The following is a 16,252-nucleotide window of genomic DNA, read 5'->3' on the forward strand; positions in this document are numbered from 1 at the left end:
CACCATGTCAAGGTGATGATCTCTGCACCAGCTGCAGACCTTTGCAGTACATGAAACTGTCAACATGGGCAAAAAAAAGAAGTTAGCATATTTCTTTGACGTTAATGAGGTGATCAGGCAGTGGAAGTGTCAGTGTGGGAGAGAAAGCAAAACATGCTCCTGGCAATTACAATAATGAAGTGATCTTATTATGGAGCTGTGCCAGTCATTACTAATGTACTGTTAGATATAACTACTGTACTGTGTTAGACATAACTACTGTTCAGTGTCAGATATAACTACTGTACTGTGTTAGATATAACTACTGTACTGTGTTAGATATAACTACTGTACTGTGTTAGACATAACTACTGTTCAGTGTCAGATATAACTACTGTACTGTGTTAGATATAACTACTGTACTGTGTTAGACATAACTACTGTTCAGTGTCAGATATAACTACTGTACTGTGTTAGATATAACTACTGTACTGTGTTAGATATAACTACTGTACTGTGTTAGATATAACTACTGTACTGTGTTAGACATAACTACTGTTCAGTGTCAGATATAACTACTGTACTGTGTTAGATATAACTACTGTACTGTGTTAGATATAACTACTGTACTGTGTTAGAAATAACTATTGTACTGTGTTAGACATAACTACTGTACTGTGTTAGATATAACTACTGTACTGTGTTAGATATAACTACTGTACTGTGTTAGATATAACTGCTGTACTGTGTCAGTCATAACTACTGTTCTGTGTTAGATATAACTACTGTACTGAGTTAGATATAACTACTGTACTGTGTTAGATATAACTACTGTATTGTGTCAGTCATAACTACTGTACTGTGTCAGTCATAACTACTGTACTGTATTAGGTATAACTACTGTACTGTGTTAGATATAACTACTGTACTGTCTTAGGTATAACTACTGTACTGTGTTAGATATAACTACTGTACTGTGTTATATATAACTACTGTACTATGTCAGTCATAACTACTGTACTGTGTTAGATATAACTACTGTACTGTGTTAGATATAACTACTGTACTGTGTTAGATATAACTACTGTACTGTGTTATATATAACTACTGTTCTGTGTTAGGTATAACTACTGTACTGTGTTAGATATAACTACTGTACTGTGTCAGTCATAACTACTGTACTGTGTTAGACATAACTACTGTACTGTGTTAGATATAACTACTGTACTGTGTCAGTCATAACTACTGTACTGTGTTAGATATAACTACTGTACTGTGTTAGATATAACTACTGTACTGTGTTAGATATAACTACTGTACTGTGTCAGTCATAACTACTGTACTGTGTTAGATATAACTACTGTACTGTATTAGGTATAACTACTGTACTGAGTTAGATATAACTACTGTACTGTGTTAGATATAACTACTGTACTGTGTCAGTCATAACTACTGTACTGTGTTAGATATAACTACTGTACTATGTCAGTCATAACTACTGTACTGTGTTAGATATAACTACTATACTGTGTTAGATATAACTACTGTACTGTGTTAGATATAACTACTGTACTGTGTTAGACATAACTACTGTACTGTGTTAGATATAACTACTGTACTGTGTTAGATATAACTACTGTACTGTGTCAGTCATAACTACTGTACTGTGTTAGATATAACTACTGTACTGTGTTAGATATATCTACTGTACTGTGTTAGATATAACTACTGTACTGTGTCAGTCATAACTACTGTACTGTGTTAGATATAACTACTGTACCATGACTCCCTATGAACAGTTTTCAACCACATTAACACAGTTCCATTAATGGCATCTACATGATGGAAGATGTAGTCGTACAGTATCATAAGGAGAATATCTGGGTGGAACTCTACATGTGGGTATTCCATTTTTCTAGTAATTGTTTAGTTTTGTTCTCAGGCTAAACTAGAACATTGGATGTTGTTAATTGAATAGGATCTAATTAGGTCAATGAATTAGCAACAGCAAAAAGACAAGAAAGGCCTGTAGTCAGTCTCTGTAGGTGTGAGCTGTTCAGAAAGAGAGAGAGAAAGGGGACAGGGAGAGAGAGAAAGAGAGAAAGAGAGAGAGGGGGACAGGTACAGAGAGAGAGAAAGAGAGAGAGGAGGGAGATAGAAGATCGAGAGACAGTTGGGGAGAGAGAGATAAAAAGAGAGAGGGGAGAGCTAGAGAAAGAGAGAGTCTTAAAAAGCACTGCACAGTCACATGTAATAGCTTTTGGGGATCCCTCCAGAAATGTGTGCATTAATACCATAGAGCAGTTTGGCAATAGGCATGCAGGAGAAACAGACAAGGATTATGTACTGTTCTGCATCCCACACCTGCTGCTGATTAAAAACAATAGCAGCATAGCCGGCCACTCAGCCGACAGCAGAGCGGAGCTCAGGGACAGTGGCACAAAGCTTTGGTCATTGTGTGGTGGCCTGTGTGGTGTGGGGTATGACATGGGCACAGAGCAGCCGCACATGAAGAGAAAAGAGACATGACAGCAGAATGCAACAGTTAGCTACAGTACTGCAATGAGAAATCCTCGCTCAGCAGAAACAGAGGAGAACACTGTCAAAATATTGTCAAAGAGCAGCATCAACCGTGCTGTTAAATTGCTATTTGGCTCACCACACACTAAGCATCTGTTAACTTCATATTATATGTGGAGAGTGCTAAAACTCTGTATCATATACAGTGATTCCGATGCCTTTGAATCATGGATACTATATCTGATGGATGTGAGATGTGAGATTTGTTTGACTAACTCGTTATTGTCATTTTTATTGTATTACTATTTTTCCTTTAGTTTATTTAGCAAAAGTTGTCATACTTTTTTTTTTAACTCTGCATTGTTGGTTAAGGTAAGCGTTTCACGCTATACAACATATTCGACGCATGTGACAAATAACATTTGATTTGCATCAGTCTGTGTAAGGTGAGAGAAATGAATAGGCTTTGTTGTTGTTATAAATGATTCACCTCTGTATAAAGCTATTGCCATTAGCTTCTCTTTGTACTGTATATCCTTCACTTGTTGCTGAGACAAAAATTGAAAAATACATTTAAGGAACCTGCATTACTCTCTATAGCTGTGAATATGCAATGTTTTTGCACCGGCAGAGATGCTTCGCTGTATCTGTGTCAGTCAACGCTGCAGAATATATATCCTGACGAAACATAAACAATACAATTCCCACATAGCTTTACTTCAAAAAAGAACTCAGAATAAACGCATGATGCATGGAGCTGGAGCCTCCAGCAGTGAAAACAGAAGTACATTTCTTTCTTCTGTTGAAGTACAATTATGCAACACTTGCTGAATCAGTGGAGAGAGAGAGAGAGAGAGAGAGAGACAGAGGGAGAGAGAGTGAGAAACGTATGTAGATGGTCCCTTCCAGAAGAAGAATCCCCTTTCCCTCATCAGAGCTCCAAACATCCCCCCTTTCTGGTTCCTCTATTATCTAAGCCCCATGCATTCATCCTTTGGATACTGTACAGTCTACCCTCTCGAACACAACACAATGGACCGGGAATTCAATTCCATTCACAGAAGCTTATAATCCCATTCTTCCAACAATAAATCAATGCTTATACCCCCATCTGTGTGTGTAGAAGAACTCTTTATTATAATAGTGTGCATATTTTGACTTCTTCATATATAGTTGTCACTCACGTTCAACAGGACTTTTGTATTGTACACAGTGTTCTGTAAACTTAGCTCAGGTAATGCCAGGGCTCTACATTCACGTTGCAAAGTTACCCCGGTTACACTGGAGAATACATCTGTAAATAGATTAATCTTACCTACATCAAACACAATGATATAACAGTAACAGTGGACAGTTACGTTTAAAATACTTTACATTCACGTTTCGTTTATAAACAATTTGATAAATACAAGATTAGATATATAACAAAAGAATATATTTATATATTTTTCCATATCTTATACTCCACATACAATATAATTTTTGTGTGTGGCTTGCTTCCTGCCATTAATGTTATTTCACAATTTAAAAAAAAATCTATTACATTTCAACTCCATTTCAATAAATAGAGAAACAGAACAAAACAAAAACGAAAGACAAAAACAGCAGACGTCTCTAAAAAAAAAGGGGTGAACATTTTGGCACTTCCTTGGTGGTGAATTTTCTTTAAGTCAAGTTTGACAAAAAATAGGCTTCAACAGATGCCAATGTAACATATAAAGACACCATAAACTATTTAACATAACAATCCTTGTACAATGAATGAGGCATTTCAAACTTAAAATGCACTATCTATCCACACACACACACACACACACACACACACACACACACACACACACACACACACACACACACACACACACACACACACACACACACTCTTTGAAGGAGAAGCTCCTGATTTCCCTCACCCATATGGACCACAAAACAATGCATTGGAAAGATGCAACATAACAAAGAGAACATTATATAAAAAGTAAAGAAACGTCACTTGTTTTGTTGAGTCTACCTGTGTTAGTGCTGTAATTCAGTTAAGCTTTTGATAAAACAGGGCATTTCTTGCAGGCCTGAAAACATTCCCTAAAACACTAAGAGTGCTTACCTATCCATAGAAAACTGAAACAAGTATTTCTGTTAAAGACTTCTTTCAAGTGCTGGATTCAACTTCATTTAATCAAAGCCTCCCTTTGTGTCTTCACCACTGTTCAATTACTACTGTTTATCCACAAGCACAGTGAAGGTAAAATCATTGGATCAAGGGCACAAATATGCTAGTACTATGCAACACATTAAAGTTGGTACACACAGTACCATTAGTAACCATAGCAGGACAATGTAGACCTCTACTCTGTGTAAAGGCCATGTGGAAAGCATAAGGACGACCACTTGCAAGACAAAACATTTCTGAGTCTCAACATAAATTGTTCCCTTTTCTGTGAGACAGGTGACAAAAGCTTCACATCTGTTTCAGGAAGGTTTCAAAAGATGGAGAAGGCAACTGGGAAAAACCTCTACTGCTGTAAGATGAATATCTAAAGCACATTGTCATTCAAACTGAATTAATAACGTATGTTGGTAACCATAAAGTGTATCTATCATCCACGAGCTCTGATCTGCAGGAGGATTCCTGAGTCGTCGGGTAAAACCTTTCTGTATGGACCAATGAAAACATTTACCTTTCTGTATGGACCAATGAAAACATTTACCTTTCTGTATGGACCAATGAAAACATTTACCTTTCTGGATGGACCAATGAAAACATTGGCAGGTTCTGAAGTGTCTAGCTCGATAAGGCACTGACACAGTTGAGCTGCTGTTATCTAGAGTAGTGACTGGAGACCTACTCAGTCAGACATACAAAGAGGGCAATGAAACTAGATTTCTTCCCTTTCTCATTCACCTAAAAGCTTGAGGGTCCTCTTTGAAAAGAATCAAGAAGATAAAAAGCAATGTAAGTCATGTTTGTCTCCCCCTGCCTAGAGTATACATGATGACAGAAGTGGTCATTTGGTACTTTCTGACATGGTTTAAGTGTCTAACCCATGTATAACTAATGAACACAGAACAACAGTCATCGTAAAAAAAACATGTAAAAAAACGAATGATATGAAAAACAATAATTGTGTCCATGAACACAGAAAACACCTGTAGATGCTCTGCATGGAATGTCTCCATCTTATGAGTTGTATACATTTAAAAAAATGACGATGATGACGATGTCACATGGTATAAAGTTTTAAATAAAAAGAAAAATTTAAAAATAAAAAACATGGAGGATACTGGGTTGACTCTGTAGGCAGAGGTTGATGAGAGAATCTGTAGTCACTCGACATAGAGAGAAGGAGATGAGGGGCGGAGTGGAAAAGAGGGGATGGCAGGTCGCAGGTTGGGTCAGAACCAACAGAACACAGAGAGGCAGAAAGGAGCATGGCGTTTTCCCTGTCCATCCTCCAGTAGCAGGAGGCTCAGCAGCAGGAACATCTGCCGTCGAAACACAATGACTCCAACACCCCGGAATTGTGAGTAGTGGGGAAGGTTGGGTGACATCAGGTTGTCAGATAGCCAACCAGTGCTTGAGCTGAAATAGAAAAGGGTGAATTTGATAAAGCTTCATTGCCAATGCAGTATGGAGCATCATTAGATGTCACATTCATAGTTTTCCATTCTGGTCATCACTCTGTCTACCTCCACTATACCTCTCTGTTTTCCAGCCCTTACAGATGTAGAACCTTAAACACACTACAAGTCTGCATTTCCTGCTGTGCAAGAAAATTGTCAGCAACAAAAGAGTGATCAAATTGAGTTTTAAAAAGGTTTCTAAAGTTTTTCATTTTCACCTTAAAATGTCACTTAATTTGCCATAATGAAAAATATATCAACCCCTACAAAAATGTCCATTCATTATAATACACATAATAATTCAAATGTCCTGTTGCTGCAGGATTATTTTCCTGCTCTAGCACACTGGCTCAAATTAAGATCCAACATCTGTACTCACCGTGAACTGTCTGATGGTAGCTCCCTCCGCCACCAGATGATGTTCGTGTTCTGGTGTGATGCAGTAGGCTATCCTCTGAAAATAAACCATTACAGTACGTTATATTACATAACTCATACCTTACAATAAACACATAGTTTTACACTGCATAAAACAGAATCCAAAGAGTTTAGATGCACATTGTCCAAAGCACAAGAGATAGGATCTTGAAGCTTGTAATAAACTAGCGCTTTAATCTATGGTCACAGTTTATTCTATAGATCCACCATTTCTTCTATAGATAAGGAACTTCGAGATAGCTCAAATATGTCGAACAGCTTTCTGATTCTGATGTGATCAGGCTGGACTGGATGTACACTGTACTGTAGTGTGTACTGCATGACCTCTGATGTCTGTTCCAGATTGCCCCCTTCCTCATATCTGACTGAGCGCACTTGGTGTAATAACCGTAGACTGTGATCTCAGCTGGAGGAAAAGCATGGGAGATAGTCACGGAAGGAGTCTAAACACTGCCAGGATATCAGAAGGAAATGCCACGAGGAGTGAGTAAGAAAACACAAGGTAACACTGTTTACTGCTCAGGAAGATAATCAAAGCTGTGGAATGTTGTTTTTATGATTGTACTGTACACTGTTCAGGCTTTGAACCCTCAAGATCTCTAACCAGCGTCCCAAAAGTATTGACATCATCAACCATCAACCATTGAAAAGGAAAAAGTCAGTTTATGAGTCAATTCAATGTCAAGCCGTGAAGACTCCAAGCTAAATGCCTGCCACTGATCTAAGAGTATCTTTGCATAAAATAAACACATACTATTCCAGGGGGGAAACCCTGGTTGAAATGACATCATAATCTGGTTATAAGGATGGCATTTCAACCAGTTTTGACCGCTGGGATACAGATAAGAGGTTGCTATTTACCACAGCTTTCAAGTTACATGACTTCAAGCTACAGTACATACTGTACCTGCCAACATTAACACACTACATGTTAAAACCTCCTAAGGATTGGACCCTTTTTCGCCTAAAATTATATACCCAAATCTAACTACCTGTAGCTCAGAACCTGAAGCAAGGATATGCATATTCTTGATAACATTTTTTATAATTTTTTATTTAACCTTTATTTAACTAGGCAAGTCAGTTAAGAACAAATTCTTATTTACAATGACGGCCTACCCCGGCCAAACCCGGACAATGCTGGGCCAATTGTGCACTGCCCTATGGGACTCTCAATCACAGCCGGTTGTGATATAGCCTGGAATCAAACCAGGGACTGTATTAACGCCTCTAGCACTGAGATGCAGTGCTTTAGACCGCTGCGCCACTCGGGAGCCATTTGAAAGGAAACACTTGGAAGTTTGTGGAAATGTGAAATTAATGTTGGAGAATATAACACATTAGATCAGGTAAAAGATAATACAAACAAAAAAACATGCTTTTTCTATTTATTTTTTGGTTCCATAATCTTTTAGATGCAAGAGAAAGGCCATACATTAAGATAGTAGCCTATGTGTCATTTCGATTGTGTCCACAAGATGGCAGCAGTGTGTGTGCAAAGTTTCAGACTGATCCAGAGAAGAATTACCTCACTATACAAGATTTTGCATCAATTCTGCCAGGAGTTTGCCAAAATGTGCCGAATTGGTCAATTTATACATTTTCAAGTACATAACTATAGAGAACATACAAAAATGCTATGGAAATAAAAAATTGAAGTTTACACACTCCCAGGAATGTCATACATGATGGATCATTAGCTCCCCAACAGAAAAGACACATCAAGATGGCCCGGCAGGGTGGGTGTGGAGCCAGACACAGCAGTGGGGTCAAACTATAGAACCCAGTTCCTACATTTGAATATCAAAATCGATTTTTTTCAAACAAAACTACACTACATTTGTGACCCGATTCAGGAAACTATGCGTATGTCGCAAGTCACGACTTCACAAGGGAGCTGTTTGAACATCAAAAATATTTTTTTTTAGCAAAATGCGTTTTTTGGCAGAAATGCCTTCTCAAACGTGAACTTTCATGTGCCTTAATATCAAACTTGTATGCCATCTGTAAATATTAATACAATTGTTAAATTACGAGCCTAGTTGGTTTAGCCACAGAAAAAGTGAGCAACCTTCCCGTTAGTCATGATTCACTTGAGATAATGAGTGGGCTGGACATGCCGAGAGTTGGATTTGGGTCTACCATATAGCCCACGTCTGTCTACTGGAGCTGGTCAGTATGTTTAGGTAATTTTTATCATGTTGTACAACTGAATAAACCTAATGTCAAGTTAAAGTGTACTGTTAGCTAGCTAACGTTAGCTGGCTGGCTCGCTAGCTAACAATATGTGTATGCTCTCCACTTTCTGGAAGACCGAGTTTAGAAATCAGTGGAATCCGAGCATGATAGCTAAGGAGATAGAGAAAACACCAGTCTGGATTACACTGTCAAACTAAGGCAACCATGCATGGCATCAGACAGGAGACACGTCCAACCATGATGTATACTGGTAAGATTTTCAGATATTACATGTTTGACAGAAAGTGAACTGTTAGCTAGCTAACGTTAGCTGGCTGGGTCGCTAGCTAAAATTAAGTGTATGATCTTATTCTTCGTATCTCATTTGCTTGACTAGTTATAGCCATAGAACCTGGTTGGTTAGCTACCTGCAGATTCATGCAGGGTAGTAACGTCATGAGTTCTGATTATGGTCCATTGTTTAGCTTGCTAGCTAGCTAGCTACATATCTTAACAAAAGACCCTACTCTAATTTTGACAAAGTATTTTCATTTCAAGTTAAAGTGTATTGTTAGCTAGCTAGCTAACGTTACATGGCTGGCTCGCTAACTAACGTTACGTCATGCATTGGGATTCATTGTATACCTAGCTAGCTATCTAGCTACATTTCTTAACAAAAGACTCTCATCTTAGTGTGCCAGAGCGCAGAAAAACTGATGCATTTTTGAACGCTCCACACCTGTTGAATATGTCCGGTGTCAGTAAACGTCGGCAACAAAGCGTATTTCAATTGTTGCCAGCAGCACAGTTAGTCACCAACGCTCTGGATAACATGAAAAAAACCTAACCAGCTCTGCTAGGGTGAGTAAAATGGTCAGTGTTCTCTCATTATGTGTCTGGAAGAAGCTAGCCAATGTTAGCCAGTTAGCTTGGATGCTTGACTGTAGTTGTGAGGTCAGAGCTTTCGTACCAATCCTACTTATTGGCCAGAGCATCCAGTGTGCACTCTGAACGCGAAACCACAGACAGAGCAATAGGGCGAGTAATGTTCAATGAGCTGTTCTCTCTCTCAGATGTCTGGAAGTTGTTGGCAAGTTAGTACAGAACGCACGGATCAACCCTTAAAGAGATTGGTGGGGCTAAGGCTTAAGAGGGTATGAACAATGTTGAATGGGTGTAGACAAAGAAGGGCTCTCCAATAGTAGCACCAAAACATTGAACGACGGTTTTCTCAAAAGTGAGTTTACAAGTTGATCAACTTTCAAAGCAGAATTACTTTCCCATTGTTTCCTCAAATGCAGAGTATGATATACCATTTTGGATCTCTAAATCTCTACTTTTATCCAATGTAAAAAACAGAAATTCAAATGTTGCTACATAAGACCGAATCCAAGTGGTGAGTCGCATTTTATCTCTGGGACCCTCAGCATGACAAATCAGAGCAAGATTACTGAATGTAAGTACATTATTTACCTTCAGAGGTGAATGTCTCAAACCAGTGTTTTGTTGTTGTGCACTATCCTCGAACAATAGAATGGTCGTTTTTTCTGTAATAGCTACTGTAAATTGGACACTGCAGTTAGATTAACAAGAATTTCAGCTTTCTGCCCATATAAGACATGTCTATGTTCCGGAAAGTTGGCTGTTGTATACAACATTTTCTAGTCACATTATTGCATATGAGCAACAACCGTTGACACCGATCCCGTAGAGGTTAATGTTTTTACATGTATGTAAATTGTAAAGTCTTTTGTCTGTAATGTCTTTTATGATATATGTCGGACCACAGTAAGACTAGCTGTCGCCATTGGCGTTGGCTAATGTGCATCCTAATAAATCAAATCAAATCGATCTAAGGTTATCTTTACATTATATAAACAACAACTATGCAGATGAGAGGGATTTGTTTTTCCACAGACCTGTTTGAATGTCCCTGGCATACTGAGGAACTTGTAGATGGCGTAGATGGGCACAAACATCATGGAGGACAGAGCTACGCCCCAGCCAATCACATTGGACCATGAAGGAAAGACATAGTCATCATAACTCAGGCCCGTGGACGTCACGATGCTGGCTATCACCACGACCTGGGGAGAGGAGAGAAACAACAGAACAGATAGCTAGGTCATCATACAAACTGAGGACAGGAGAAACAACAGAACTGTTAGCTAGGTCATCATACAAACTGAGGACAGGAGAAACAACAGAACCGTTAGCTAGGTCACCATATAAACTGAGGACAGGAGAAACAACAGAACGGTTAGCTAGGTCATCATACAAACTGAGGACAGGAGAAACAACAGAACCGTTAGCTAGGTCACCATATAAACTGGGGACAGGAGAAACAACAGAACCGTTAGCTAGGTCACCATATAAACTGAGGACAAGAGAAACAACAGAACGGTTAGCTAGGTCATCATACAAACTGAGGACAGGAGAAACAAGAGAACCGTTAGCTAGGTCACCATATAAACTGAGGACAGGAGAAACAACAGAACCGTTAGCTAGGTCATCATATAAACTGAGGACAGGAGAAACAACAGAACTGTTAGCTAGCTCACCATATAAACGGAGGATAGGAGAAACAACAGAACCGTTAGCTAGCTCACCATATAAACTGAGGACAGGAGAAACAACAGAACCGTTAGCTAGGTCATCATACAAACTGAGGACAGGAGAAACAACAGAACCGTTAGCTAGGTCACCATATAAACTGAGGACAGGAGAAACAACAGAACCATATAGGTCACCATATAAACTGGGGACAGGAGAAACAACAGAACTGTTAGCTAGGTCACCATATAAACTGAGGACAGGAGAAACAACAGAACCGTTAGCTAGGTTACCATACAAACTAAGGACAGGAGAAACAACAGAACGGTTAGTTAGGTCACCATATAAACCGAGGACAGGAGAAACAACAGAACGGTTAGCTAGGTCACATATAAACAGAGGACAGGTGTAAAAACAGAACGGTTAGCTAGCTCACCATATAAACTAAGGACAGGGAAAACAACAGAACCGTTAGCTAGGTCATCATATAAACTGAGGACAGGGGAAACAACAGAACGGTTAGCTAGGTCACCATATAAACTGAGGACAGGAGAAACAACAGAACGGTTTGCTATGTCACCATATAAACTGAGGACAGGTGTAAAAACAGAACGGTTAGCTAGGTCATCATACAAACTGAGGACAGGAGAAACAACAGAACCGTTAGCTAGCTCACCATATAAACTGAGGGCAGGAGAAACAACAGAACCGTTAGCTAGCTCACCATATAAACTGAGGACAGGAGAAACATCAGAACCGTTAGCTAGCTCACCATATAAACTGAGGACAGGAGAAACAACAGAACCGTTAGCTAGGTCACCATATAAACTGAGGACAGGAGAAACAACAGAACAGTTGCTAGGTCACCATATAAACAGAGGAGAGGAGAAACAACAGAACCGTTAGCTAGGTCATCATATAAACTGAGGACAGGAGAAACAACAGAACCGTTAGCTAGGTCACCATATAAAATGAGGACAGGAGAAACAACAGAACCGTTAGCTAGGTCACCATATAAACTAAGGACAGGGAAACAACAGAACCGTTAGCTAGGTCACCATATAAACTGAGGACAGGAGAAACAACAGAACCGTTAGCTAGGTCACCATATAAAATGAGGACAGGAGAAACAACAGAACCGTTAGCTAGGTCACCATATAAACTAAGGACAGGAGAAACAACAGAACCGTTAGCTAGGTCACCATATAAACTGAGGACAGGAGAAACAACAGAACCGTTAGCTAGGTCACCATATAAACTGAGGACAGGAGAAACAACAGAACGGTTAGCTAGGTCACCATATAAACTGAGGACAGGAGAAACAACAGAACGGTTTGCTATGTCACCATATAAACTGAGGACAGGGGAAACAACAGAACCGTTAGCTAGGTCACCATATAAACTAAGGACAGGAGAAACAACAGAACGGTTAGCTAGGTCACCATATAAACTGAGGACAGGAGAAACAACAGAACGGTTAGTTAGGTCACCATATAAACTGAGGACAGGGGAAACAACAGAACGGTTAGCTAGGTCATCATATCAACAGAGGACAGGAGGAACAACAGATCCACTAGGTCTTGATGCTGGCTATCACCACAAAGTAAGGAGAGGGGAAAAAACAACAGAGTGGTTATAATATTTCCAACGAGACATCAAACAGAGCTTCTGTAGAAATAACGAATACTCCTCCTCCACTCCGCCACTGTTCATTTTGACAAAAAATGTAAGCATTGCAGAGATGAAATTGAGTTGAATAGAACAGATTAGGGCATGGTTGCTCCCTCTGGGGTTTGAACATACTCTAATAGGCTTTCACTGTAAGTACTCTGGTTCACCTGGCTGCTGTAGACTAGAGACTGGAGGCCCATCACCATTGAACTGTAGCTCTGTAGCTTTGTAACTGTTGCCCCAGAGAGCAGCAAACATCACTAGTAGTTATAATACAACACTGGAAGGTCAGGGAAGTGTCTCTTCCTCATCTCCAACTGAATATCAAAGGCCAACAACATTATTCTATGTCCCTCTTCTACAAATGCCATCTATGCAACAGCCAAAGTTGCGTGCTATCTTCCTGACATCTGCTGTTTCTGCCTTGCTTCTGGAGGTAAGGCTAGCAGAACTATGGTAGCATACACTACACATTAAAACTAAACAATGATAGCTCCCCTCAGACATAAGGTTTAAAGATCATGGTGATGTATTGGTTTACAATCTAATCTACCTCTTTTCCTGGCTTTCAATCTTCCTCTGCTCTTTTTATTTCCTGTTTGCCATATAAAACATATACACTTCCCATATGGAAGGAAGAATATTGACTTATGACTGATCATAATCAATGTAAAAGCATTAAGGGAATAACATAATTTCCCACCAAGACAGATAATGTGCTTTTGGTAATCCCTATCTATACAAACCCATACAGTATCTGTGCTTCATTGACATAGCGTATTTCTAATATTATAAAATATAGAGACCTACACATCCTTAACTAATTCCTAGTGCACTGAACATTCTGTAAATCAATATGTTCAGTAAGTTGTAGTTCAATCAATCAATCAAATGTATTTATAAAGCCCTTTTAACATCAGCCGATGTCACAAAGTGCTATACAGAAACCCAGCCTAAAACCCCAAACATGCAAGCAAAGCAGATGTAGAAGCACGTTGGCTAGGAAAAACCCTAGAAAGGCAGGAACCTAGGAATAAACCTAGAGAGGAACCAGGCTGAGGGGGGCCCAGTCCTCTTCTGGCTGAGCTGGGTTGAGATTATAACAGTATGGCCAAGATGTTCAAATGTAGTTATATTGTAGTTTAATCAGTTTTCATGCAGAGTTCATGTGATGCTAATCTATTCTTGGAGAAACAGTACTTCTAACATGGAGGCGAACAACCTTTAAAAAAATGTAACAGGAAAACATATTTCCTGTGGAAAATTACGAATTGCTGGCACATAATAGGAGTTTAAAAAGACTATAGTACAGTATATGGCAGCCAGTAACAATTAAGAAACCTCTGTTGTGAATTTCCTCATTTAAGCACAATGACATACCTTAGATCATGATTCCTACAGTATGTTTAATACCTTAGGCTTGTGTCAGGCACTTTTCCCTCCCATCCCCACCCCCAGCACCATGCCAAAGGCTTCCGCCCCACCCCAGTCCCCCAACCCGCCCTTTCTTGCCCCCCGGGGGTCTCACCAGTAGGAAGGTGGGGCTGACAAACTTCCAGCACAGCCTCCAGTAGAGACCTGGCTTGAAGCCCATCATGCGCTCGATATCCTCACTGAAGCGGTCCACGCCTGGAGAGGAAACACAGGGCAGAAGACCAGGGCTTGAACTCACGCACACAGAACCAGATCCATAAACCCACTGCAGACCTGGGTTCAAATAGTACTTGTTTCCTTACAAACACTGAAGCTGAGCTTGATTGAGCTTGCCCGGTGCAATACAACCAATAGTCCCGAAAGTATAAACCCTGCCCATCTGGCACTACGGTAAGGTTGAATCAACACTCAACGTACTTGCAAATACTATTTGCACCCAGGTCAGACCCACAGTCCGCTTTGCTTCTGATGTCTCAAGTTCACAGGAGAACTAACGCTCCTCTCATCAATTTCCATACCTAACAGGTGGAGCATTGGCTGACAAAGAGCTTCATGGCACCCAACTCCAATTTCTTGTATAATTATGAGTTCACACAGCAGTAAAAATGCAGCTCAATGATATCTGTTTCATAAAAGTCTCTAAGCCTTCCAAGTATGTTATATTATAATTTCACACAGGGTTAAGTCTGCCTATAAGGAGATGGATCGTGTCCCAAACGGCACTATATAATACACTACTTTTGACCAAAAGTAGTACACTATATAGGGAATATGGTGCCATTCGGTACACAACCATGATGTTTCTATAGCTTGGGCATAATGTTTCTTAATCAAGGCAGCCCAGGCTTGTTAACATCTACAAGAAGACCCTCTCCTTTTATCTCCTCCCGACAACAGCTCAGCATCTGGGGTGCTCTGTCTGTCTCACCTCCTCATGAGGTTCAGTTTCAACAGTTAATGCTGACTATAAATCATGGTGTACATTGGTGGGCTGTAGTTTAAAGATAAAGCACAAGTCATCTTGTCGACGTACAGTATTATCTCTGTGCAATACATAAAACACTAAACAGACTGCATACAACTCTTCACACACCATATAATTATTCACTACTCTCCCTCACACATGCCCATGCTAGGTAGCCTAGCGGTTAGAGTATTGGGCCTGTAACCGAAAGGTTGCTAGTTCAAATCCCCAAGGTGAGAAGTCTGTTGATGTGCCCTAAAGCAAGGCACTTAACCCTAATTTGCTCCAGGGGTTCTGTACTACTATGGATGACCCTGTCACATTTATTCAAGTTTCTATTGGATGAATAACACAAACCGCTAAACAGACAATTACAAACACACTGTACTGTGCAGTCTCTTATGACTCCCCCATGCCTCCCCTCCCAGCCTCCCTCTCCTCTGACCCCCACCAAGGGAGACAGTCAGTAGTTAGCCTCCCCTCCCTGCCTCCCTCTCCTCTGTCCCCCACCAAGGGAGACAGTCAGTAGTTAGCCTCCCTCTCCTCTGACCCCCACCAAGGGAGACAGTGAGTAGTTAGCCTCCCCTCCTTGCCTCCCTCTCCTCTGACCCCCACCAAGGGAGACAGTCAGTAGTTAGCCTCCCCTCCTTGCCTCCCTCTCCTCTGACCCCCACCAAGGGAGAGAGTCAGTAGTTAGCCTCCCCTCCTTGCCTCCCTCTCCTCTGTCCCCCACCAAGGGAGACAGTCAGTAGTTAGCCCCCTCCTTGCCTGCCTCTCCTCTGACCCCCACCAAGGGAGAGAGTCAGTAGTTAGCCTCTCCTCCTTGCCTCCCTCTCCTCTGACCCCCACCAAGGGAGAGAGTCAGTAGTTAGCCTCTCCTCCTTGCCTCCCTCT

The 16,252-nt window shown here is 40.4% G+C and overlaps 1 protein-coding gene across 5 annotated transcripts in view; it reads right to left on the minus strand.

Moving 5' to 3' along the window:
* Positions 1 to 3,611: 3,611 nt before the first annotated feature.
* The window catches only part of LOC106562417 (sodium-dependent noradrenaline transporter-like), a 74,772-nt gene continuing 62,131 nt past the window's right edge, over positions 3,612 to 16,252 (minus strand). For 3 of the 5 annotated variants that reach the window (XM_045708625.1, XM_045708624.1, XM_045708623.1), the window contains exons 12-15: positions 14,489 to 14,589; positions 10,656 to 10,823; positions 6,500 to 6,574; positions 3,612 to 6,079 (exon numbers count right to left, since the gene is read on the minus strand). In XM_045708625.1, coding sequence (XP_045564581.1) covers positions 6,056 to 6,079; positions 6,500 to 6,574; positions 10,656 to 10,823; positions 14,489 to 14,589 — 368 coding nt within the window. In that variant the 3' untranslated portion in view covers positions 3,612 to 6,055. The remainder of the gene's footprint in view (positions 6,080 to 6,499; positions 6,575 to 10,655; positions 10,824 to 14,488; positions 14,590 to 16,252) is intronic. The other 2 variants (XR_006762205.1, XR_006762206.1) reach the window with 2 other exon arrangements.

The sequence above is a fragment of the Salmo salar genome, chromosome ssa26, assembly GCF_905237065.1.
Source record: "Salmo salar chromosome ssa26, Ssal_v3.1, whole genome shotgun sequence".
Taxonomy (NCBI): Eukaryota; Metazoa; Chordata; class Actinopteri; order Salmoniformes; family Salmonidae; genus Salmo; species Salmo salar.